Genomic DNA, 27898 nt, shown 5'->3' with positions numbered 1-27898 from the left:
CCAGTGTACTCTGAACCCTACACAGTTGGCTAAAACATACCCTCAGCATGATCATCTAGGTTAGTGTTTATTTGTAAATTATTAATAGTAGTAACCTCTGTCAAATGCCATACAAACAACCTTCCCCATATCATAAGGTAATCACTTTTATCCTCACTTTATAGGTAAGGAAACTGAAGCTTAGAGGTTAAATAACCTACTCAAGGCCCTGAAGGTCAAGCCAGGGTCTGACCCAGGCCTTCCTGGCTCCAAAGTAAAGCCCTCATTCCTAACCTCTAAAGCAAGGATAACCTTGTACCATACTGCTGTGAAGTGAATTAGGAGGAGTGAGAGAAGCACATTCAGCACACAGAACCCTCTAAGAAAGTGGAAAAGCCCTTTTGTCCCAGAGAACTCATGCTAAGCAGCCTCCTACGGGGTTGAAGCATCTCCTAGGTCCCTGAGGTGGAGGGTAACAGGAAGGCTTTTGCTCTGGGAGAAGATACACACCTGCCATAAGAATTTTCTATTTCCCCCAAGACAGGAAGAGTGAGGGATGAGGAGAGTGGAGGGGAAGGGACTCTCTGGCACCTCAGGGATCATACTAACTGTGGTAGAGCCTTCTAGATGCCCACTAAAATCCACTTCCTCTTCTTGGGCTTAGAGCTAGACCTGATTTCCTAGCCTCACCTGGAGTTAGGGAGGGCCATGGGACTAAGATCTGGCTAATGAAAGGTGAATCACTTCAAAGCTTAGCCCATAAAACCATCTTCCATCTTCCTTCCCTTCAACAAGCTCTATACCAATTCCCAGGACTCCTTGGAAGTCTTATTTCAATACAGAAGAGCCACCACCAACCTAAGTATCCAAATAGAAGAAACACAACTGGTCACCTGGAGCACTGGCCCTATGGTATTACAAGGGAAATAAATAAGCTTCTTATCATTCAGGAAGTCTATTTGTTATTAAGACCTAACCTGGTCTGACTACAAAATCAGCCCATAGCTATAGCCATAGAATTAATGAATGGTAGAGCAGGAAGGGAGTTCCAAGCTCACCCCCACTCCCACACTTTACATATGATGCTGATGCAAGGCTCAGAGAGATGACATTGCCTCTTCCAGTTCACACAGCTAGCAAGTGGCATTGTGTGGGTCTTCTGACCTTGTGTTCAGGGTACTTTGTACCATGCCAGGTGACTTCTTTGGGTCTTAGAAGTAGATAGTACCTACTCAGAATAGCCCACCATGGCAAACTGAATACAGAAGCAGCCAGGAAAATCCATTATGCTGGGGACTCTTTCTACCTTACTCTGGAGAAAATGACTGGAGGCTCTCGCCAGTACAGCACACTCACTAAGGACCTCCTTTCAGCTATACTGGCCTGTTTTACCTGCTCATCAATACCACATGCAGAGATTCCTGTCTCATTTTGCCTTTTCCTTACTAAGGCTTCCTGGGATCACTTTTCCAACCAAACTATTTGTATTCAAGAGTCTTCTGGTTCGGAGCCTTCATAGAAAACTTGCTTAAGACACAAATAAAGCATTTTTCAAGTGAGAAGGTGTGAGTCATGGAGGAAAAAGTAGTTCTGTCAGCCTCAGGAATCAAGAATGAAAGTGGATGAGGGGGCCATCTACTTTCCTGCACGAAATACAGCGGTTGCCCAGGGGCAGAAAGGAAGGCAGTTGTGGCAACTGGCAGTTCTGGTGGGTGGAACTGCAGAGATAATAGATGGCTACCTGGCCTTGGAATCAGCATTTCCCCAAAGGACACCAGCTACAATGACTGGGATGAGGTGCTGCTCTCAAGCAGCTTTGCACACAAAGACATCAACATGCATAATGGCACCTGAGAGGACAGGTCTCTGCTGTCACTGGAGACATTCTTAATGGTACTCCAAAAGGAAGTCAGGGAGAATTTTACATCAGGGGATATGATAGCTGAGGGCATGACTTATATAGGTGAGTGCACTGAGTCGGTTCCATTTGAGCTGCTTTTAATTGATCTCATTCATCCATAGGCTTGTTAGAAATACTTTCAATAATTCAATTCCAAGATCCTGTCTACTATAAGATACATTGTTATTGAATTGCAGCTCTTCAGGATTTTTTTAAGCACAACTGAAAGGCATATTCTAATATAAAAAATGTTAAAATGCTTTCTTTGATGTGAAAAATATAAGCAAAAAATGACTCCAGCCTTGGCTGGTATGGCTCAGTGTATTAAGCACTGGCCTGCCAACCAAATGTTGCCAGTTCGATTCCCAGTCAGGGCACATACTTGGGTTGCAGGCCAGGTCCCCAGTAGGAGGCATGTGAGAGGCAACCACACATAAATGTTTCTCTCCCTCTCTTTTTCCCTCCCTTCCCCTCTGTCTAAAAACAAATAAATACCATATTTTTAAAAAATGACTCTAGGGCTGGGAGTGAGAATGAACAAAACATCTGGCTTCAGCAGATCCTGATTCTCACGAAGGAAAAGATAACAGTGAAGGAGGGAATGAGCCAATACAACATACGTTGGGCTCAGGAAGGCAGCTTCCTGCCTGGCATTACTGTGTAACTGAAGGTATCCTCTTCTCCCCCTGGCCTCATTCTAAGGATATTGTTCCCAGTTAGTGTCACTACTTATTCATCGACAGGCATTTATTGCATATTTACTGTGTGGCTCACACAGTGCTAGAACTGTGAGGAAAAGAGGACAGACGAGGATCTTACTTCCTTACCTGTAAGACTTGCACACATTCACTCATTAAGAAATAGAACACCAGCTCCTTGTCAGGCACTGTGTGAGCCCAAAGAACTCAGAGATAAATAAATATAAGTTGCCAATTCATCCTTCAAGGTGCTACCAGCTCATTGGTATGGGGAGGGGGACAAACACAGAAATGGGTAATCATGCAGCATGGGAAGTGCTGCTGTCGTCATGTGCACAAGGAACTGTGAGACCCCAAAAGATATTTGAATGGAAAGCCCTTCAAGAGGATATGACAGTATGGTTGAGATTTAAATGATGACAGAAGCAATTCAAGCTCCAAGAAACCTAAGGGGTACAAGAGAATTCCTGCCAGAGAAAATGGCACAAGCAAAAGGTGGACACGAGTAAGAGTATCCTGTGTTGTATAGAAATTTCCAGCACTTCACTCTGGTTAATTATGAAGCCTGGAAGAGGAGCTGGAAGAGATGAGGGAGGTGAGATGCAGATCTGATCACATGGGGATTGGGTGCCACTCAAACCAAAGGGCTTTCTTACCTTTTACTTCAGCATCAGCATCAATGTCAACGTCAATGTCAATGTCGGTGTCAGTGGCCCCTTCCTTGTATTGAACCGCGTCCTTGATGATCTGTGTCAGGTTCTGGGAGAAGGCGCTGAGGTCCCTGACTGTCCGGAGGCGGAAATGAAACTGGGCCGTGGCCATGGCCTTCAGGTCCTCCTCAGGCGCTGTCTGCAGCCCCACCGAGATGATTCTCACCCCGTCTTGTTGCAGAGCCTTGGAAGCCTCTTTCACGTCATCCTCGGATTCGGCTGAAGACAGGACCACCAGAATCGGCGGAAACAGTTTCTTATCTCTCCCGTTGGCCTGGCTGGAGAAGTAGGTCCTGTGAGCCTCCTGGAGAGCGTTCCCTACCCGCAGGGAGCCGCCCATGAACGCGAAGTTCTTCTTGAGGTGGTTCAGCATGGGGTTCTTGCTCTTGAAGGTGTTCAGCTGGAACTCACTGTGGAGCCTGTCGCTGTACTGGGCCAGGGCCACGCGGTATTTGTTGGCCTCTATGGGGAGACTGTTGACCATCTTGTTGATGAATGTTCTCACAAAAGGGAAGGACTTAATTCCCAGGTGATCCGAGCTGTCCAGCAGGAACACAACATCTGCATACTGAGGTCCTGGGTCTATCAAACCCAAAAGCAGTGGTTACTCAGCTGTTATATTTCAGACTATGTCCTAGTTCATGTTAAGGGCAACTTAGAGCCCCCAAGGAAAGTGTCTTCTGGAAGTCAAACAAAAGAAACTGTACTTGTTTTTACTAAAATGCCAAATAAAAGGACTTTAGTAAATTAGGCAATAAATTTTTCTTTCTGAATTCTATGCCAGAAGGAATCAACATTTTTTTGTCTTTTTGGTTGTTGACCCCCCAAACTGATATTGTACTAAAGAATAAACATGATACCAGAAAGTTTCCAAGTCATCTGTGGAGTAACAGCCGCTTTTAAAAATAGTATCAAGTAATCAGCTGTCTTGGGTTGGAAGATTAGAAGCAGATAGGAGACAGGGAGTTGGCCAAGGTCTTGACTGGGGGAAAGCAGGGTAAAGGAAGCAGGAGATGGGCCAAGGAAGATGTCTTCCCTTGGCTTGATTGAAGGGGACTCTGGGGTATCACTTATACTAGAGTATCAATTATACTTTGAGACAAGAGAGATAGTTTTTTTGTATTCTCTTATCAGTCATGTTGGCTGTAAACCATCACAGGGAACTGGAGGGAAGGAGCAGAAGGTCAGGGACATAACCTCCTGAGTAAAGTGGCTCTGGGAAAGCTGAGAACAATCCTCCTGAGACAGTGGGGAAGAGCCACTGCAGGCAACATGGCAATATTCACAGTGGTTGGTAGTGTGGGGGTGAGGGTGGGGTGGGGGCCGATGACCCAGCCTGAAAAAAAGAGTCTGGGCCAGGGGAGGCAGCACTAGCACCTGCTTGAGCAGTCATGGTCAGCTAACTGCACTCTCAAAATTAGGGAGGTTCTGGTAAATGTCTAACAACCTCCTTTCAAAGTAACTTAGAAATTCACCAGGAAATTCTAGGGTATCAGGAAAGTAGAAAAACCTAGCTTTTATTTTCTTTCTCTTTCCTTCCTTCCTTCTTATATCCTTCCTTCCTTCCTTTCTATCCATCTTATTTATTTATTTAGGCCAAGATGGAAACTGACCTATAAAACAAATGAGTAGACTCTATTCATAGGGACAGTAAACACTGAGATGTAAGCAAATCAGTGAATAATTAAAGCTTTCCTAGCCAGGTGTAGCATAATTCATGACTTTTGCCCATGGTTTTCTGTCATCTCCTAAGAGATTAAGTTAGTTTGATATTGCGTACCTCCAACTACAACTAAGTGCTATGTACTTTGATGTTTTAGTAAATAAATACCTTGTTTCTCTATTTACTAAAGGTTTTTTGAGAGATAAAATTGTTTACTTTCCTAAATAATAATAATAAGCATAAAACATACTGGTACCTGGGCTCTGATCAGCCAGTGTTTCAGTCCAAAGGATTAGGACAAATGTAATTAGCAGGTTCTTCATTTTGTTAGTGAAGGTCTCCTGCTTTTCTTCTGTAAAAAAAAAGTTATTTACAATATGAAAAACTTTCAATGTATAATAAGAAATAACTATTGGGAAACTTGGATTAGAACACAATGCACTGTACACAAAACAAGTATTTGGCAAGCAATACCAAGTATATTTAAAACACTCCCCAAGCATTCAGAGTATTAGTCGAAAATTGATAATGCTAATGTTTGCTGAACCCTTACCATAGCTCAGAGACTTTCTCAGTGCTTTACAGCTCTCATCGGATTTAATCCTCACAACAGCCTTCCATGGAGGTATAATTACTATAGCTATGTGACAGATAGGAAAATAGGGGAGGAGTGTCTTGCTAAGTGGTAGAGCCAGGATCCTAACCCTGGCAAGGTGGTTGCAGAGCCCGAGTTCTTAACCACTGTGCAATAAACTTTATGTAAAATCTGTGTCCTCACCAAATGCACATGGTCACTATTCTTTGCCCTCTATTTTTATGCCAACACTGACTATTGTATGTGTTCACAACTTGGCCCAAAGAAAGCCAACAGCTATCCATGTGTTTCCTTTATTGAACATTTGCGAAACTGTTCTCTCATTTATGGTTATAATCAGTTTTACAAATTACCTTTAGCATTTCTCTCCACATAGTTTATAGTCCATAAGAAATCTCCATGGGAAATTATAATCTTACAGAAACCCTACCAAATCTGAGTTGTTCTTTATAAAAAGGGAAATAGATCAAATGAGCAATACTAAAAAATACAGCTGCTTTAAATGAGATACCAAAGGTATAAGGGCAGGTTTTCACTCTAGAATTGAATTTTCCAGCAGTTCCTTTCTTTAAAGCTGCTGATCAGCCAGGAAACTGAGAGAAATCATTGGAAGCTAGACTTGGAAGAGACCCTATAGATCCTATAGATCGTTTAGGCTAAACTTTAATTTGCTAAGGGGGATCCACCAACTAGGTGCCCCAGTAGTTAGTGCCTGAATCATGTCAACAATGACTTTCAAATCTATATTCACCATATTGTAATATACCATGTATTTTAGTCATTAATTTTATTGAGATATAATTCACATACTATAAATCTTAACCTCTTTTTTGTTAAAGGTACCAAATTTCACCCTAGAATTTATTTCTTTGGTGGGGGGGCTTACTGTTGTTCTATTACAGTTGTCCCAATATTTGCCCATTGCTCTTCCCTGCCCCACCCACAACCCCTGTTCCAGTAAAGTATATAATTCAATGTGTTTTATTATAGCCACAGGAATTTTCTCCATTATCACTAATTCCAGAACATTTTTATGACCCCCCCCAAAACAAAACCCATACCAGTTAGCAGTAACTTCTCATTCTCCCCTTACCACAGGCCCATCAACCACTGATCTACATTCTTCTCTATGGATTTGCCTATTTTGGACATTAATATAAATGAAATCACATAATATATGGCCTTTTGTGTTTGGAACTTTTCAGTTAACATGCTGTTTTTAGCACTTATTCATGTTGTAACATAAACCAGAATTTCAGTCCTTTTGATCACTGAGTAACATTTTATTGTATGGATATATATTTAAAAAATCTGTTGATCAGTTGATAAACATTGAGTTTGTTTCTACTTTTTGGCTGTTATGAATAATGCTGCTATGAATATTCATGTACAAGTATTTTGTAGATACATGTTTTTGTTTCTCTTGAGTAAATACTTAAGAGTGGAATTTTTAGTTTTATAGTAACTTTTTGTTTAAGATGTTGAGATCCTACCAAATTGTCTGCAACATTTTGTATTTCCACCAGCAATGTATAAATGTTCTAACTTGTTGATATTCTCACCAACACTCATTACTGCCTTTTTTTTTATTATACTAATTCTAGTAGGTAAATGGGTATCTTACTGTGGTTTTGATTTACATTTCCCTAATGATTATGATGTTGAGCATCTTTTCATGTATTTGTTGGTCATTTGTATATCTTCTTTGGAGAAATATATATTAAATAATTTGACAATTTATTTGCCTTTGTACTGATGTGTTGTAAGAGATCTTTACATACTTTGGGTACTGAATTGTCTTGGCACCCAAATGATGTGCTGTTGAATTTGGTTTCCTAGTATTTTGTTGAGAATTTTGCATATATATTATTTAGGCGTATTGGCTGATAGTTTCCTTTTCTTGCAGTGTCCTTGTCTGGCTTTAGTATCAAGGTAATGCCAGCCTTGTAAATGAGTTTGGGAATGTTCCCTCATCTTGAATTCTTTAGAAGAATTTGAGGATTTATTGTTAATCTTTCTCTAAATGTTCGGTACAATTCACCAATGAAGACATCTCTTCCTGGGCTTTGCCATTTTTGATTACTGATTTGATATTTTCCCCATCATTGGTCTATTCAGACTTTCTATTTCCTCCAGGAAATAGATCAAGTCTTGGTAGGTTATTTGTTTCTAGGAAATTATCCATTTCTTCCTAGTTATCCAAGTTATTGGCATAATCTTTCACAGTAATCTCATGATCCTTTGTATTTCTGTGGTATTAATAGTGATGTCTCCTCTTTCATTTATAATTTCATTTATTTGAGTCCTTTTTTATTGTGAGTCTACCTAAAAGTTTGCCAATTTTGTTTATCTTTCAAAGAACCAACTCTTATCTTGGTAATCATTTCTATTGTTTTCCTATTCTGTTTCATTTATTTCTGCTCTAGCCCTTATGATTTCCTTCCCACTAACTTTGGGCTAAATTTGTTCTCCTTTTCTGGTTACCTGACATATTAAGTTAGGCTGTTTATTTGAGATTTTTTTCTTAATGCATGCATTTTTATTAATACACAACTTTCCTCTTAGAACTATTTTTGCTATATTCCAGAAGTTTGGGTATGTTGTTTACATTTTTTCTGGAGCCACTAGCTGGACTCCATTATCACCTCCATTCTGGCAAGGTCACGGGCTATGTTCCCTAGCAGGGCAATGCCAATGGTTGGACTGCACAGCTGGGCAGGTCTATGGTCTGGGCTCTGCAACTGCCCTTGGTCTGGTGAAATCTCAGGCTGTGTTTTCCAAGTGAATGATTCAACCACCTAGACTTCATGTTTAAGCATGGCCACAGTCTGGGCTTCACAGTACAACAGGGCTATGCTCTGCAGTCAAGCCAGGACATGGGCTGTACCTCAAAGTTGTGAGGTTGCAGGCTTCACAATCAGGTAGTCTGCTAACTGTGCTCCACTGCTTAGTGATGTTGCTGCTCAGGCCCTCTAGTTAGGCAAGACCTCCACTGTATCCTGCAATTGGGGTTGTGGGGAATATACTGGAGACTGTGCTCTGTGGTTGGTCAGGGTCACTGTCTAGGCTCCCTGGTCAGTTGGATCTGCAGACTCTACCCTATAGTAGGTCAGGGTCCCTGGCTGGTCTTCCTGCCTGGGCAGGCTGTGTTTGGCAATCAGGCAAAGCTGTAGGTGAGGCTTCCCTGCTGGGTGGTACCATGGGCTGTGCTCCAAGACTACCCAGGGCCACTGTTCAGGTTCCCTGGTTATGTGAGTCCAGAGACTATGCTCACCACCTGGGCAGGGATGCTGCCTTAGTTCCCTGCCTGAGAAGAGCTATAGGATGGGTTCCACAGCTTCCCAGGTTCTCTGTCCAGGCTTCTTGTATGCAGGACTAGAGGCTTTGCTCAGTAGTTAGATGGAGCTGCAGTTTGCTTCCTTGCTGGGATGGGGCAATAGAATGGTCTCCACAGCCAGTGTAGCTTATTGGCTGGGGACTCAAATCGGGCATAATGGCCAACCAAGCACCCTGGCCATACAGGCTATGGAGTTGGCTCTGTAGATAGGCAGAGCTCCTGGCTGGGATCTCTGCCCAGATACTGCTGCAAGAAGAATGTGGCGCATCAAGATCTGAGCACTGGTTGCTATAAGCCCCATTCCCCTTCTCAATCTCTATCTGATCCCCAGTGGTCAAGCCCTGCAGATTCCCCAGTGAGCCCCATGAGGTGAATTTTGAATGGGCCTCCTGGGAAATGCCCCACAATGCTGGGAAAGCTGGGTGTCCCCTTAGGCTCTTTTCCCACTGGAGGAACCAGCCCCCTCTGTGTGGGTGCTGTTCCTCTTACCCTTCAAATATGGTCCTTCCTGGTCTCCGTGATCCAGGGATTGTTTCTGCCTCACCCTCAGGTTCTGGAATTTTCACAGTGTTGTCTTGCCTATGACTAGTTGCTACCATAGTTGATCTTCTTGTGAGGGGGACTGAAATCAGGAACAACCCATGTTGCCATCTTAATGAGGTCACCTCCAGGGGTTCCTGGATTGTGTCCAAGAGGAGCTAGAGCTGGTTCACAGGCCATTTCATGGTCTACAGGTGGGACTCACTCCTCCCATGTCCCTTGGCATATGGTGCTGCTGAGAGAACCAAAGACAAAAGGGGATGTACCTGAGCCCTCAGGGATATAGACCACAGTCAAAGAGTCAACTATCTGGATGTGACCTCTGCCTTTTCAAAATGGGTCTCCTCAGCCTTGAACTGCACCTGATTTCATAGACTCCTACCTGGTTCTCAAAGCTCCCACAAAGACTTTCCTTCAGAGAGGGATGCCAAGTTATTGTTTTTGAAGAGGGCAATGAGTGAGAGATGTTTTATTGGGCCATCTTACCAATCAACGTCTCTCACTTTACCTTCTTATTTTGCCTTTTCCATTACTTCTGCTTCCTTAGTATAAATGGTTCTTATTGGTTTATCCTTCATATTGCTTGTGCCTTAAAGAGAAATCTGAATTTTGAGTGTGTTCAAAGTCATCTTCCATTTCCTTGGCTAGTAATGTACCCCTGAAGATAGGGTGAATGCTTGTGTTCTTCTGGATAAGATTGGGATAAAAGAGGGTAGCCTCCCTCTTTTGCTGTAATGTAAGCTCACCATTCCCAATGCCCTTCCAGCCTACCTCTTATCTAAGTACTTCTACCCCAGGCCCTGTTGTTATTTTTGGTCAGCCATCCTTGGTTAATTATCTATGGCTCTTGGTTCTTGATGGCTCAACTTACTGTTCTTTCCTGTGGCTTCTTGACACTTGGTACAGGAAGCTAGCAACCAGTACTGAATCACCAACTTTTCAAAAATAAAGAAAAAGTGAAGGAGATGAGGGGTGTGGCACACAAGGCATCTGGTGGACCGAGCAGTCCTACATTTGCACATAGATAAACTAGGTGAAACTGGGGAGTGAGACAGACCAAGCAACCCAGGCTCCCAGCTCAAGGAAATAAAGCCTCAAAACACCAATTGAAAACACCTATGGGGTTGAGGTGCTGGGAGAAACTTACAGCCTCACAGGAGAGTTCATTGGAGAGATCCACAGGGTCCTAGAATGTACACAAACCCACCCTCACAGGTATCAGCACCAGAAGGGCCCAATTTGCTTGGGGGTATGGGGGGGGGTGACTGATATCCGGCAGAGAGTGGAACAAGTGCCATTGTTCCCTCTCAGACCCCTGCCCCACAATAGAGCATCATAACAGAGCAACTGGCTTGCCCCGCCCTGGTGAATACCTAAGGCTCCGCCCCTCACTATATAACAGGCGTGCCTAGACAAAAAAAAAAAAGGCCCAAATGAAAGAAAGAACAGATCCAAGCTCCATAGCAAATACAACTAAGTGATGAAGAGATAGCCAACCTATCAGACACACAGTACAAAACACTGGTAATCGGGATGTTCACAGAATTGGTTGAATTTGGTCACAAATTAGATGAAAAAATGAAGGCTATGCTAAGTGAAATAAAGGAAAATGTACAGGGAACCAATAATGATGGGAAGGATACTGGGACTCAAATCAACGGAATGGACCAGAAGGAAGAAAGAAACATCCAACCAGAACAGAATGAAGAAACAAGAATTCAAAAAATGAGGAGAGGCTTAGGAACCTCCAGGACATCTTTAAACGTTCCAACATCCAAATTATAGGGATACCAGAAAGAGAAGAGGAAGAGCAACAAGTGGAAAACCTATTTGAACAAATAAAGGAGAACTTCTCCAATCTGGCAAAGGAAATAGACTTCCAGGAAGTGCAGGAAGCTCAGAGAGTCCCAAAGAAGTTGGACCCAAGGAGGAACACATCAAGGCACATCATAATTACACTAGCCAAGGTAAAAATGAAGGAGAGAATCCTAGAAGTAGCAAGAGATAAGGAGACAGTAACCTACAAAGGAATTCCCATCAGACTGTCAGCTGATTTCTCGAAAGAGACCTTACAGGCAAGAAGGGGCTGGAAAGAAGTATCCCAAGTCATGAAAGGCAACATCCATTAAACATCCAAGATTGCTCTATCCAGCAAAGCTCTCATTTAGAATGGAAGAGGAGATAAAGTGCTTCTCAGATAAGGTCAAGTTAAAATAGTTCATCATCACCAAGCCCTTATTTTATGAAATGCTAAAGGGACTTATCTAAGAAAAAGAAGACAAAAAACATGTATAGTAAAATGACAGCAAACTTACAATTATTAACAACCACACCTAAAACAAAAAGAAACTAAGCAAACAACTAGAACAGGAACAGAACCACAGAAATGGAGATCACATGGAAGGTTAGCAACAGGGGAGTGGAAGGAGGAGAGGGGGGGAAAGATATAGAGAATAAGTATCACAGATGGTAGGTAGAAAATAGACAGGGGGAGGGTAAGAATAGTATGAGAAATGTAGAAGCTAAAGAACTTATAAGTATGATACATAGACATGAACTAAAGGGGGAAATGTGGGTGGGAGGGGGTGTGCAGGGTGGAGGGGAGTAAAGGGGGTGAAATGGGACAACTGTAATAGCATAATCAATAAAATATTTTAAAAAAAGAAAAAGTGAAGAAAAGATTGGAAAGTAGTGGTCCCAAGACATCAGAGTGGGAGGGGCTAGCACTTATGAGAGGGTTGAAACACATCTGTAAGCTTCCTCCTAGCCCCAAAGTCCCTCATCTCTTGATGTAATGATGGAAGGTCCTGAAGCAGACAGTGGCATGAACAAGTGATATGTCCAGGAAGTTAATGGGCCATTTTGGAGGATATATACCCCAAACCAGACTTAGGGCACAGAGAAGCTCCAAGATCAAGCAGCTGCCATGTGAACTAAGCTGCCCATTCTTACATTTTCAAATGCTCAGAATCTCAGAGGCTGATTGGAATTCAAAGCTAGCATCATCCCTGATGAGGGAAGGGCACCCCAAACCCATTGCAGGGGGGATCAACAGCCAAAGTGCACATCTGGAGAGAAGGCTCTGCATGCTGAATACTGGGCAGCAACCAGCTGGCCTTGCTATTTCCTGTGGGATGTTCAACACATGCAGGCCAGCCACGCAGAGACAGGGAACAAAATTCCACAGCCATTGCCAGGAGACAAAATAAGAGAGTAATAATGAGATAATGATTAATTATCTTCTTTCTTTTGATTATATTCCTCTGATTGTAAATGTCTGTGAAGACAAATTGTGTTCATTCCGAATGGTAAACTGCATTTGGTATGGGGCGGTCTGTTTTATATAATATAAGGCATGAGTTCTAAAAGTGACTTGGTAAAACAAGAAAACAAAAAAGCTTAATTTAGTGAAATAAAAAGCTTGCAACCTTCTGACAGGTTCAAACACCAAAAGAAAATGGTGATTTTTTAGTAAGTTATAATAACACACCAAAGGCACTGGTGCTAAGTCTTGAGCCTGCTGGATTGGAAATAAGTATGTAAACAGTTTATTGGAGGTTTATACTGCTAAATCCTAAATCAAACATGGCATGAATAGCACACTAAAAGCATGAAGTTTAATTTCTCTTTCTCTCCTTTTGCAGCCAAAGGAGCAAGAGGTCCTGAAAGACGGTAAGAACTAAAGGGCCAGTCATCTCCCCATCTGTGCTCCACAAAAACCTACAGTTTCTGGAGTCATCTTGCCATCATGAAGGAGAACCTTAAGATCAAGAGAGAGATGTATGATGGCATCAAAATCTTGATCAGTCAAAACAATCCCTGGACTTTTTTAGGTATCTATTTGTGTTCACCTAGTTTGATAATTTCCATGTGAAAGAGTCCTGTCTAGTATACACTTGGTCACCTTTGATGGTGCTTCAATACCAGACCTGCTGGGCAATCCAAGAGTGGGGCTTCTATGATGGTTCCTCCCTGTTGCAATTTCCCAGAACTCGCTGGAAAGCTCTCAAAGTTTCTATCGCTCTGGAGCTGACCGAACACCACGGTATCCACACTGTTTTTCCCTCTGCATGAACAAATTCAAATTCCAGCTATGCTTTAAGACCCACCCAGCCTACTCCCTGACTACTGTAGCCACACCCACCTTCCATGTTCCCATCTGCCCCCAGCACTCAGTCTATACCATTATTTTTTTAAGCTGAGTTACATATTCTATTCAGCTGTATTCTTTTATGTCTGTGTATGTGTTTTGTCATCCATCTTTAGAGTGAGTTTTAAGAGAATGGACAATGTTTTCTTCTATTTAGGATTCTCCTAAATAAAATCCCAAGCCAGTAAATGCTTGCTAAATTTAGTTAAATGCATACAGTAACTCAGGGGGTAAATATACAGTTGAGTATATAAAGTATGATTCCAATTTTTAAAAACTGTCAAGTGTGTTTATTTCTAGGATGCAGCATTAAGGATATTTTTAGTTTATTCTTAAATAAAAAATTACATTTTCCTGAGTAAAGCAAAATAAAATTGAGGAGAAAAAACATCTCAAATATAGGATGTGGTTTCCCAGGACAATGCCACTATATGACTTTTGTCCCAGTGTAATGATTAACAGTACCTTTTTTCTCTCTTAACACTGTCCTAGGACTTCCAGTTTCTGGTCTGGCATGTAAGGAGCTTGGAAGTAGCTCCTTGACTTCCTCTGTCCTCCTAACAGCATGTAAAAAGTGGAAGAAACTGAAAATCATCAGCTCTTCTTATGTCCATCAGGAGTGAGGCCACAGGCTAAACTACTGTCCCAAAATTGGAGACAGACCTGCAGACATGGAAAATCACAATATAAAGGAGCAAAAACCTCTGTGGGAACCAGTGCTGGGCAGAAAAATATGAACTGTAACTGAAAATTGCTGGATGTTGGGTGTGGATAGATCTTAGAGTTAAAAACTCTAAGCCATGGCCCCGTGATAGGGCATAGGGTGGCACCTACACTTTTGTAAGTTTTACCTTCCCAGGTTTCACAGCAGAGATCTGAGAAAAGCCCCTAGTGTTTCCAGTAGGGGGAGGAGAAAAGAACCCTCTTGAAATCCAAAGAGACTCTGTTCTTAACAAGACCTGCCCTCAGGTGAAACTCTTTTACCAGAGCCTAACCAAACTGGGGGAAGGGAAAGACTCAATACTGTCAAAATGTCAGTTCTTCCAACTTCATGTAGAGATCCAACACAACCCAATAAAAATTCCAGCAAGTTACCTGTGGGTATTGAAAAGCTGATTATAAAATGCGTACAGAGAGGCAAAGGGCCCAGAATAGATAACACAATACTGAAGGTGAGGAGCCAAGTCAGAGCCCTGACATTCCTGACTTCAAGACTTCCTATAGAACTATAATAATCATGACAGTGTAGTACTGATGAAAGGGTAAGCAAATAGATCAATGCAACAGAATAGGAAAGTATACCCACACGAATAGAGTCAACCAATCTTTGACAAAGGAGCAAGGGCAATATAATGGAGAAATAATAGTCCTTTCAACAAGTTGTGCTGGAACAGTTTGACATCCACATGCAACAAAGAAAAAGAAAAAGTGAATCTAGACACAGATCTTATACCCTTTTGCTAAAATTAAATCAAAATGGATCACACCCCTAAATGTGAAATGTAAAACTATGAAACTCCTGGAAGGTAACAGAAAAAAATCTATATAACCTTGGGTTTCACAATGCCTTTTTAGATGGAACAGTAAAGGCAAAGTACATAAAAGAAATAATGGATAAACTGTACTTCATTAAACTTAAAACTTCTGTTCTGCTAAAGACACTGTCAAGAGGATGAAAAGACAAGCCACAGGCTGGGAAAAAATATTTGCAAAAGATATACCTGCTAAAGGACTGTTATCCAATACATACAACAAACTCTTAAAACTCCACAATAAGAAAATGAATAACCCAATTTAAAAATGGGCCAAAAGTCTAAACAAACACCTTATCAAAGGAGATGTATGAGAAGGAAAATAAGCATATGAAAAATACTCCACATCATGTGTTCTCAAGGAACTGCAGATTAAAACAATGAGCTACCACTGCACATCTATTGGAAAGGTGAAAATCCGAAACACTGACAATCAAAACGCTGGCCAAGATATGAAGCAATAGGTGCTCTCATTCATTGCCGGTGGGAATGCAAAACGGTATAGCCATTTTTGAAGACAGTTGGGCAGTTTCTTACAAAACAATACATACTGTTACCATACAATCCAGCAATCGTGCACTTTAGTATTTACCTAAATGAGTTGAAAACGTATGTCAACACACACACACACACACACACACACACACCTGCACACAGATATTTATGGCAGCTTTACTCATAATTACCAAACTTTGAAGCAACCAAGACGTCCTCCAGTTGGTGAATGGATAAATAAACTGTGGTACAGCTAGACAATGGCATATTATTCCGAACTAAAAAGAAATGAGCTATCAAGCCAAATTGGAAACATCATGGAGGAAACTTAAATGCATATTAATAAGTGAAAGAAGCCCATTTGAAAAGGCTACATACTGTATGATTACAATTATATGAAATTCTGGCAAAGGAAATTGTATAAATAATAAAGAGAACAGCAGGCACCAAAGTTTGTGGGGGAAGAGAAATGAATAGGCGGAGCACAGAGGATTTTAAGGCAGTGAAACTGTTCTACATGACACCTTTGTCAAACCCACAGAAAGCACACCCCAGAGCGTGAACCCTATGTGCCCAATGGACTTTGCATAATAATTATATGTCAGTGTATGTTGACCAACTGTAACCAATGTATCACTTTGGTGGGGGATGTAGAGAGTGGTGGAAGCTGTATGTGTGTGGGGGGGGGGCAGGAAGCATATGGGAATGACCTCCTGCTCAATTTTGCTGTGAACCTAGAAACATGCCCTTAGATTGGGCATTAGGGACCTTTTAAGGATGATGGAAATACTCTGTAGATTGATTATGTTTACATGGAAGAACACATTTGCCAAAACGACTCCTAAGTACACTTAAAATGGATGCATTATACTGCATATAAATTATACCTCAATAAATGTATAATCTTTAAGTACCCAGTTTGAATGATATATTATGCAGTCATAGAGTGGTGTACCAGGGAAGGTGGTGGGAGTAGATGGACAAGAGTTAGGCATGAAGAGGTTCATAAGGACTTTAAACACAGTAATAAAACCAACTTGACCTGTTTTTTATTACCCCAATAAACTGGCAATTCTAATCAATGTCATTAACAGTCTATTCCTTCCCAGTTGCATGAACTCCTTCCACCATACCTCCACGTTGGTACATCAACCAATACACAGTGTCTGGCAGAGGTAAGGCTTGCTTGGGTGTGGTTGGTAGGGTATGTGAATGCCTCACATGAGATGGACGGCAATTTGAACATTCACCTAAAATGTCACATGATGTGCTTGAGTGCCATATTGTCATGTTACAGAATTACATGCTTATGATTTTGTAATTAAAACAGGCGTTGTTTGTGCCAGACCCTGTATGGGACTCATTCCCTAGAGATAAAACTCATACCAGTTTGTTTACATATATTCTTCTAGAAGTTTTCCTATGGATCAATGAATCGTTATATTAGCCAACTGTCTGAATATTAAAATTAAAATACATTAAAACTGAGGACAAAGCTAAAACAGCCCCATCACAGTGCAAATTTGAGGGAATCCAAGAATAAATCCAAAATTATATGCCAAACTTGTAAGCTATTATTCTTTTCTTAAAACTTGAACAGCAGAATTATGAACAACAGGTATTAGACTCCAGGAACAATGCTCTCAGCACTGTCACCTGCTGGATTATTCCTGAGGCCACTTACGTTCCTGCCACACTGAGCAGATGCTTATTCACAACTGATGTCTGGGGAAGGGTATATTATTTGGAGATACTTTTTTTTACAGATAACATAGAGTTCTTTATTTATCTATTGGGTCATCAGTATTTATTTTTACCTATCAAATCTCTCAAGGACTGATCTAAGTGCATCGACATTTCCCCTACACTGTATTTTTATCAACTCTCCCTTATTTCCTACAGTTTTTGCTTTATATTTTTCTACACCATGCCAGTTATTTCATAAGGTTAATGACAGTTGTATCTTCATCATGGACTATACTCGTCATTTGTTTACCATTATTACGTGACCTTTGACTATAGTTTGGGCTGCCTCTGGGTCATAAGCTCCATCAGAGAAGGCCATCTGCCTTGGCTCAATGTTGTCTCTCCCAGCCTTTACTGGTGCCTGGTCAATAGCTAACATAATATATATTGGTTAAAAAAAATTAGGAAGGAAGAGAAGGAGGTAGAAAAGCATGCACAATGTTCCACTTAATATATTTTATTGATCACAACATTATCTGATGTAACATTGTGATCCCTGCTTTCTCTTGGATAGCGAATCATTAAGGACAACTATTAAATTTCTTTATTTTAAATGTATCTCTGGTATAGAACATTTGGCTGGATTCAGCCTTTTGAGTCAATCTGTAACTCTTTTTTTTAAAAGAGGAGAGTTAAAACACTTCATTTTATATTATACAATATATGTTTGGGTTTCCCTGTGTCATTTTTATTTTATATTATTATCCTTTACTTTTCCCTGTTTTTTCGTTTGTTTAACTTTTTTGGCTTGTCATCTATTTTCTTTTATTTTTATTTATTTTTCAGTAATCATTAATTTGGAATAATATATACCAGATTTGTACTTAGAGCAAACTAAATAAAATTATTTGTAAATAAAATATTTTAAATTTCTAAATACATCAACTGTAGAAATAAAACAATGGTATTTATGACCCCCACATATGAAAGATAAGAAAATTAGTCTGCTTACATTTCGTTCCTCTTCTTTAATTTTTTTGTTTGCGTTTTATAGGGGCAAGGGAAGCCTCCCAATCTATTATGATAAAATTATCTTATAAACTTTACATGTTTTATTCTATGGGGTTTTTTTCTCAAGAATACACTTTTCTTGCTTTGTGACCAAAGTACCACAGCTATTTATATTTTATTTCTAACTTTGAAGAACTGTAGAATTCTTTAAGTTTATGGAATTAATGTGCCCTATAAGTCCATATACATTCTTAGGTTCTTTATTGTCATTCTTTCTTTTGCCATCTAAAGCAACCAGATCAGCACTGTCCAATAGAAATAGAATGCAAAACACATATGTAATTTGAAAAGTTTTAGTGGCCACATTAGCAAAGAAATAGATGAAATTAAATAATACATTTTACTTAACTCAATATATACAAAATGTTATAATTTCAATGTGTAACCAATTAAAAAAATTAAGATATTTTGCATTCTTCTTTCTTACTAAGTTCTTAAAAGCTGGTATATATTTTACTCCTATAGCACATTTCAACTCAGACTCGTCACATTTTAGTTGCTCAATAGCCACAGATGGTGAGTGGCTACCACGCTGCACAGCAAAACTATAGATCAGTGTACGCACAGAAAGTGGCGATGTTTTTTAGCTCTTCAGCCCAAGGTCTTCCACCCTACAGCTCAGGCTAAGAAGATCAATGTCTCAGCACATCTATGGTCCATGAAATATACACCAGTTAGAAAGCCCTGGGCTGGATGACTTTTAGGAAGTGGTAAATTAAGAGAGTGTTTCTCAAGCTTTAATATGCACAAAAATTACCTGGGCATCTTGTTAAAATGCAGGCTCTGATACATTGCTCTGCAATGGCTCCTGAGTTTCTGCATTTTAACAAGCTCCTAGAAGATGCTGGTCCTCTGAAAATACTTAGGTGGCAATAGATTAGGCTATATTTACTGTGCTCTGGCATAACTGAAAATGTCTTTCTGATACTTTTCAACTTGACATCTAGAGCAATCTAAATCAATGCTGCCTAATAGAAATATAACACAAGCCATATATAGAATGTGGCTATAAAATTCTTGGGTCTTGTTCCTTTCATTTTCTTTTTAATTTTTTAAAAGATTTTATTTATTTATTTTTATAGAGAAGGGAAAGGAGTGAGAGAGGGAGAGAAACATTAATGTGCGGTTGCCTCTCATGTGCCCCAAACCATGAGGACCTGGTATGCAACCCAGGCATGTGCCCTGACTGGGAAGGGACCCTTTGGTTCACAGGCCAGCACTCAATCCACTGAGCCACACCAGCCGGGGCTCGTTCCTTTCATTTTCCCTCTAAGTCCTTTATCATTGTCTTTTGGAATCTGATGTTGCTGAGCTAATGTGCATGGCCAGCCTAATTAATTTCTTATTTTTCTGCCTCAATAGTTTATCTTTTGTTCTTAAATAACACCGTGTTACTCTTCATTTATTTTTTTGTTTTTGTTTCTGAAACATGATGAGACTTTTGATCTGCCAATTCTGATGTTCTTTTACTTTGGAAAGTTTTTCATTTAGTTCTACATTTCTTCTACTAAAATATTTCTTTTTCATATTTTAATCTTTCTCAAACTAACAAATGTCTTGTAAGTGACACATGCATTTAATATATTTATTATCATGCCTATTTATTCCTGAAGAGATATTTTTAAATCAGTGGTGCAATCTTGAAATTAATAATAATTTGAGGTCAAAGAAATACCACATTATTCATTCCTTATGTTCTTTTCTTTTCCCAGAGTCCACCTAGTCCTACGTCTTTTCTGTGTTCCATCACTACTATTCTCCCTAACCATTTTTGTCTCTTTGTCCTTATCTTCTGCATTCTATGAACTTTTTTTCCAAAGCTGTCCTCTAAGTCAAAACTCAATTTTCTACAAGGTTGACTTGTAACCAGCTGCTTTTAATTTGGGTTTTCATTTTCTAAAATCTTTATTTTTCTTCTGAGTTTTCATTGGCTTTGTCTTTCATTATCCCTTGCATTTCTTTGAGCCTTGCTTTATAAAACATGTGTTCTCTAATGCTTTAGAATTTAGTGTAATTTTTTCTGCTTCCTGGAATAATTCTTAACCTCTAGTATTCAACAAATGTTTCCCTTTTTATTGAAAGTATTTTTTGCATAAGAGCTATAATGGTGCTTGGGTTTTCTGTGCAGCTGTTGAATGTGTGTTTGGGGCAGTGGGGAGAACAACGTTCAGGCACCGCTATGCAGCAGAAGTTGGTTCTACACATTTCACATTTACAGTTTTCAGCTATTTTGTACTTTATTGCTATCGAGAATGACATTTTCCTTTCATTATACTTTTAGCTGCTTGTTACTACTTTATAGAAAAGCTATTGTTTTTTTCTGGATTTATTTTGCAGTCAGCGATTTCAACTGCATTTTCAATTGTTTCTTTTAGCTATGGCCTATCTGAAACAACAAACGCTTACATAATTCTTATTATGTGCCCACCACTATTCCTTGTTCTTTATCTTTAAAAAGTCTCTATGAGGTGAGTACTACTAGCCCATGACATAGAAGAAAAAAGTAACGTTGAGTATCTTACCCAAGTTCACACAAGCTAGTAAGTGATAACGTGCTGACGTAAATCCAGGTAGGTGGCTCTTAAGTCATAATACAGTTTGCAAAATTTGATTGTTATTTCCCTCTTTCCAAATTATGTTTCTTACATAATTGCAATGGTTAAGATAAAGTATGCAAAGTTATCTTTATCCTTTCATTTCTTCTTCAACCTTCCCCTGATCCATGAAGGCCATTGGCTGGGTGTCAGGAAAGCTAAGGTCTAGGGTAGCTCAGTACTAACAGGGCTTGTACTCTTGGGCAAGGGTTCAATAATTCTGAGCTTCAACTTTCTCATCAATGAAGTGGTAATAAATACATCTTTTTTTTACCTCTCAGAATTAGTGTCATATTTAAATATAACTGTGTATACAAAGTGCTTCAAGACCTAGACAGAGATGCAGTTATTACTACAATTTCGCAGCCAGGTATCTGTCTATTTCAGGAGCCTATCTGCTTGACTTGAATATCCTCAAGCCATCCAGTTGCCCAGAAACTCGTGATTGTCACATTTTCTCTACCATTTTCTATTACCCAATGCACACACACATACACACCATTACCCACCACAATCATTGTCACCTGCCATTCTCCAAAGAACCATTCTTGTTCTTCATTCATATTACAGAGACTTCCAGTTACTCATCTATTACCCGATATTCCCTCTTTTTAAAAAATTAATAGAACCTTTATATTGATGGATGGGGCAATGTGATCAGCTATGAAAACGCATCTCCAAACTTTCTTTGTAGCTAAGGTTGGCCAATGAAATATACTCAGAAGGTGGATGATCCAGCAAAAAAAGTAAGTCTTTTTATGTCATACTACTGATGAAGAAACTGAGGCTCAGAGAGGTAGCATAGCTTGCCCAAGAGCTTGCAGTCTCTTTACTGCAAAATTGATGTTATTTCCACTGTACTACTGCCTTATAAAGCTTTCATCCCATTATTCTGCTCTCTTCGTGTGTCTTATTATCTTCCGAGATAATTACTAGTTAATCATGCTAAGGGAGGCATCTCAAAGTGTCACCCAGGCCCATCAAGTAATGTGGAATTTTACAGTGGCCTCTCAGAGACCAAGTATTGAATGACAGTAGCCCCCAAAAAGTGGCTTGAAGGATCAGAATTGAAACAGGTCAGAGGAATGTAAGGCAGTACCACAGGGTACTGAGGGCTGACAGAGGTGACAAAAATGTAGGTAAATGCCAATGCTCCACCAGCTAGCCCTTCCTTATAAGGTAGGCATGCATTTCATTGTATGTCAGGTCCCTGCTTTGGCCAGTGCCCACCTCCTCCTATTCTGTACCTGCTTGGAGAGGACCTGGATCTGAGATCTTACAAGATTGACAGGGGCGTCCTTAAAGCAAATTGTAATGCCAAGAAAGGGTCACATCTTCGGTGAATTTCTATTCTCCACTGTCAGAGCAAGCGAGTTCTGGGTAAACATTACAGAGTTAAAAATCATTCCATTTGGAAAGTGATTTGAACTTGAAGGAGGCCATAATGCAACAAAAAATAACCATAAAAACAAGACATATTTGTAAACCTTATACTTCACTATAGAAGAATGCTGAGTATATACATGTACTTTCATTGCTCATGAACAAGATCTGTGTGCAGCTGTGAGTCAGGATAGGGACTATCTGCAGCAGCAAACTTTATTTTCAAAGGTGCATGACATTCCTGTCAATTTTACCAACATTTCCAAAGTTGTTTTCAAACAGAAGTTAGCGGTCAAAATCTGTGAACAAAACCTTTTAGATGTTTTAACTTAACACATGCATACATAGTTAAATATATGATCACTTTATTAAGGATTTTTTCTCCTTTAACATGTTAATAAAGATTCATCACTGTAACCATACAGCAGGTAGGGAATTCTGGGTAGAAACGTTGGAATAATGCTAGCAGGTGTCACATCAAAATCATGCATCCTGCCTCCGCTCACTGAAGAGAGGAGAAAACCGAGAAATACCTGCAAAGATTTGCTCCAGAGTCTCAGAAGATTCAACAGTGGATTTAGATTTAATATTTAAGATAAGCCACCAAAGGAGAATAACCAAAACGACACAACCGACAGCAAGCCAGTCATAGAACCTTCATCATCAAATATTTCATGAGTAAGTTACTCCCAGCAGTGAAGAGCCTGCCTCAGTTGCAAGAATCGTTCAGAACCTTGGAGAACAGGGAATGACCAGCATAATTTGGGTCTGTAGCAACTGATACCTTCTCAGAGTTTGTATGAGGTTCAACTCTGGCAATGAACTCTTCAGGGAAGGTGACAAATGGTCTGTCACTATGATTAATACGAAATCTCAAGATCCCTTTTATTATACTTGTAAAATGCATCATGTAAACATCAATACAAAGATAAAAATATATATATCTTGCCAATGTGAATTTTTCTCAAGGAATTTTGTTCAGAGCTCACAAAATAAATACATCTCTTCCAAAATATCACATCTGACATTCTGAGTTAACTACACCAAGTTACAAAGATCCTAATTAAAGAAAAAAATATGCCACTAGCTTGGAGATTTAAGAGTACATAACTCCCTCCTTCACTTTGAAAGAACCTTACTTGGAGCTTTCTACATAGCAGAACCTCAGAAATGTTTGTTGAAGCCATGAGTGCTGTTTTTGAGGACATTTCAAAATCGCAGTTCATAGTTAGAAACAGAATAGCAATTTCCACAAGCCACGGGCATCTCTAAGCTTTTATTATCTCAGAACAGACCCCAAAGTCTAATGCCTTTTGCTCACTGTCTGTGCACCCATTGCTGTTTATTTGAGGTTTCCTGCATGGGTTGAGGGATGGGCCCAAGTGTTAGCCTAATTAGCCTCTAATTAAGTCAGTGGTTACCAAACTTTAGCTGCAGGAGAATCTTCCGGAGTGTTCATTAAAACACATTCCTGGGCTCCATACCCAGAGATTCTGTTTCAGCATGTCTAGGATGGGGCATATGGATTTGCATGTCTAACAAGGTCCCAGGGGATAGAGATGCCACTAGTCCTTAGATCCCACTTTGAACAGCACTGCTCTACAGTACTTTCCAACTTTAAGTCTATCCTTTAAAAACCTAGTCTCACAACTGGCAAAACTCTCTACAGTCCGGGATTTTATGCAGGTGCAAAATCACCGAAAGGGATACGGCAGAAGCACACCTGCATACCTGTCCTCAGCGCCCTTCTCCGTTCACCTGAGGCCCCCAGCCCCCGCTCCCCACACTCACCGAACTCTCCCCAGTGTCTGGGGATACTCAGAACCCCAGAGGCGGCCCCCAGCTCTCCAGAGGGCTGCACAGCTCGCCTGGGTGCTGTAAACCTCTCCGCGCCCAGGGCGCAGCAGGCAGCAGGGAGCGCCCGGGAACCCGGGGTCCACGCTGCACAGCGGCACGTGAGTACCGAGCACACGCCGCCTTTGCGGAGCCGCTCTTTAAAGCCGGCACTGACCCTTGACCTTGCCCTGGCTCTCCCTTGCGGGCTGGACCTTTTAACCCTTTGAGAGTTTTCCAGTGAGTGTGCAAAGACGCTCCAGCTGCCTGTTGGCTTTGTCCACAGCGGCTTGCGGCCGTTTGAGGGAAGCCGCGGGCTGCCAAAAGAACTTGATACCGCAGAGTTCTTCAGAAACCGGGGGCAGCCTTTATCTGCCAGACACGGAGCTGAGGTCACTGCTGCTGCTTGGGCTGAGGTCTCGCTATTTACTCGGAGGTTTCCTGAGAGCCAGCCTGCAGAGAACCAGAGAAAATTCCCACAGGAGCAAGGTCGGGAGAAGCCGGGGTTGGAAGGAGAGGGAGTGAGCACCCCTGCTCAGGGCGGCAGCAGTTCTCTCCGGCAGCTTCCAAGACGGGCCAGGTTGGGAGATGGAGCGGGCAACAGAAATGAACATAAGGATTTAGCAGAGATCGCAAGAAAAACTTGGAAAGCATTGTCTGTTCTTAGATGAAAGGCTTGTTTTTTGTTTGCTTGTTGGCGTGTTTGTTTCTCATGAACATGTCTCACAGTTGAGGTTTTATGAGTAAATGTGGTCCCGGCTTGTGCCATTGAAATCAGTCTGCCGGCTTCATCGGACTGGCCACGAGGAGACCAGCTACAGTTGCTTACGCTCGTGAAAGTTTATTAAAAGACCACTAAGAAATGTCGTAGGGCTCCCCCTTGCTCAGCAAGGACTTCTCAGGCACCAAGCCTCTTGATTCAGGGGCTGCTCCCCGAGGTAATTAGAAAGTTTCCATGTTTCTTTCAGAAGGAATAGGGTTGGAAGGATGGAGAGAAGTTGAATGAGGCGGTCAGGACTTCTGCCTTTCATTATTGTTTTTTCACAAGGAACACACAAATGTGTAAAAAAAAAAACCCTTCTTTTGTGTGTGTGTTTTTTTTAAATTAAGGGGGAAATGATTTTCCTCAGAAGACAAGTGTATTTGCTCTAAGCCAAAGTGTTCTGGACGTCTGGAACCCACTATTTTATTTGCTGCGTAGAATAGAACACAGTTATGTTCAATTCTGTGAGGTGGTCTCGGCCTGAACCAGAGCCCTAAAACCTGGCTCCTCTCTCACAAGGTTTCTCTTTTGTGTAGGGAGATGAGTATTCACTGCCCCTGGCAGCATCCTCCAGGCCAATTCTAGCTGTCAAACATGACCCCCCTCAACAGTCCCCAAAGAGATGGAATAAGAAACATAAATTCAACCCAATGGAAGCAGCATGGTATAGGGGGAGGGAGAAGATGGGAGGCTGTGCTCTTTGTATAAGACCACGTAGTGCTGTTTCTGGGACATGATCACTATCATCATCATCATCATCAACTCAAGCTTTTTATCTAGGAGAAAGCTGTTCCACCAGCTCTTGCCCCAAAGCCAGACAATGCAGTTCCTTCCTGGAAGTACTGGGTGCCTTTCTGCCCCTAGCCTCTGGAGCATAGATAGAGCCTGTGAGTACAAAGAGCAGGCCTACTGGAAACGAAAAATTTCTCAGGCTGAGTTCTTGTTGATGCGATTCAGCTGTGAGAGACCTATTGCTGGGCATCAGTGACTTGCTTGCTTCATTCCTAGGAGTAAACAGTGGCTTCTTTGGAAGGCAATGTGATAATGTGATGCTTTATTTGTCACAGCTGAGATGACTGCTTATTGGACTGAGTGAAATGGCTAAGTGGAAAGTCCTAGTCAAAATAGAAGCAGTGATCACACTTCTATAATAGGTACTATAGGGCATTCAGAGAAAGGCAGTGTGCAGTGTGCACACCTGTGTGCTCACAGCCCCATGCAGAGGAATGAACCAGTGTTGCCAACCATGTTTGTAATTGTTTTTCCTGGCCATCCACATCTAAACCATTGGCCTCCCATCAGAAATCACATCTAGTTGGAATCTCAACAGACAAAGGACATCTGAGCCAATGCCAATCAGAGGCAGTTCATAGAAAGGACTCCTGGCTGCAACCCAGCTAACCATGGATAGAGAGAAGTAAAAAGTAACAGTGAATGAAAAGGAGCAGTGCTATCAAGGAACACGTTGAAACAACAGCCACCACAAGTGCCCCCCACTTCCACATTTACAATGTGCTTTCTCCTCCTGCAGCCACCTCAGTCTACAGTTCCTCACAACAAACCCTCCTAGTCTCCTGTAACCTCACAGATCCTGTGCAGATGCCCAGCAGGTCTGTGGACTGTGGCAGTGGCTATGAACACAGACCCTAACTGTTCCTGAGAGGTGGCTTGCGATAGGACTCTGGAAGGGCAAGGTCTTCCCAAGCCATAGGGCAATCTTGTTCACAGGAACGTGAGCATTTCTGTGAGTAAATATGTGCACACCTGGGTACTACTGCATTTGCAGGTGTGCAATTTGGTTCACATCTAAAGCATGGCTGTCGTGGAAATTATCCACACAATCTCAGCATCGCCTCAGTTGCTGAAGGAAGTGGATGGGCAACATTCTAGGCCAGAGCAGCATTTGGTACAGTCAAGCGAAGATGATAAATTTGATTTTCTTAGTTGTAACTAGGCTCACGAACAGAACTTCTGCCCAAGTGTGCCTCAGATTTTATTTGAGTACACTAATGAGACTGTTCATCGATTTTGGGAGCATCTCAGTGCTAGGTCAGCCATTCTGGCTAGGCAAGCACTTGGCCCCGTCATGCCCATAACCGACCTCTGTGGTTATACCAGAAGCAGCACTGTATGTCCATTCGGTCTTAGTTTGAAAGCAATTTTCAGTAGAGTGCATACAAACAGTTGCTCTATTATTTCTCCTAATTTCTGGCCAAAATTGTGTAGTGGTTAAGAGCATGGACTCTACAACCAAAATACCCAGATTCGATTCCAAGCTCTTGGGTAACCTTGGGCAAGCTAATGAACTTCCTTCTGTAACAAAAACCAGGATAATACCCACTTCATAAAATAATTAAAAGAATTAATATATGTAAAGTCTTTAGAACTACTTCTGGTCTGGGTTAAGTATTCTGGAAATATTAACTATTATTGTGATGATTAATTATTATTATTAGTCATTAACAATACTATTATGTTGTTTATGTGATATGTTGTTCTTTTTAAAGCTTCCTTACTGCCCTAGTTTCTAAAACACAATTGAGAAATAGCATCTAAGGGGAAGGGATGTGTGCTTTTTTCATATCCACCCTTGCTTTCTCTGTTTGCTCTTTGACAATGCCAGTGTGATCACCAATGTCCTAATTTTTTCTTAAGTGGCTCCTGTGGTTCTTAAGTGAAATTCAAAATGTTATCCATGGCCCCAAGTCTCTGCATGATCTGGCCTTGCCACTTCTCTTTCATTCTGTGCCATCCACCCCTTAGCTCTCCTCACTTCAAACTCATTGGCCATATCGTAGAGTGTCAGAACCTGTGAGTTTTCTCTCCCCTTGGCGGGGAGCATTCTGTTCCTCCTGCTTCAATGCCCGTAGCTCCCTCTTTCTCAGTCCTGCTCAGTCCTTCTCAGTCCTTTCTATCCACAAGCCTTTCCTGGTGCTCCAGGCAAGTGAAGGCCCTCTGCCGTCCACCTT

General features: G+C 41.1%; 1 protein-coding gene across 1 annotated transcript in view; it reads right to left on the bottom strand.

The window, feature by feature from the left end:
- Positions 1 to 24501, bottom strand: part of COL6A5 (collagen type VI alpha 5 chain) — a 110344-nt gene extending 85843 nt beyond the window's left edge. The window contains exons 1-4 of the mRNA XM_036030635.1: positions 24125 to 24501; positions 5207 to 5302; positions 3283 to 3869; positions 3234 to 3246 (exon numbers count right to left, since the gene is read on the bottom strand). Coding sequence (XP_035886528.1) covers positions 3234 to 3246; positions 3283 to 3869; positions 5207 to 5273 — 667 coding nt within the window. The 5' untranslated portion in view covers positions 5274 to 5302; positions 24125 to 24501. The remainder of the gene's footprint in view (positions 1 to 3233; positions 3247 to 3282; positions 3870 to 5206; positions 5303 to 24124) is intronic.
- Positions 24502 to 27898: the final 3397 nt, after the last annotated feature.

The sequence above is a fragment of the Phyllostomus discolor genome, chromosome 7, assembly GCF_004126475.2.
Source record: "Phyllostomus discolor isolate MPI-MPIP mPhyDis1 chromosome 7, mPhyDis1.pri.v3, whole genome shotgun sequence".
Taxonomy (NCBI): Eukaryota; Metazoa; Chordata; class Mammalia; order Chiroptera; family Phyllostomidae; genus Phyllostomus; species Phyllostomus discolor.
The sequence above is the reverse complement of the archived record's forward strand: the minus strand, read 5'-3'. Positions and strand labels throughout refer to the sequence as shown.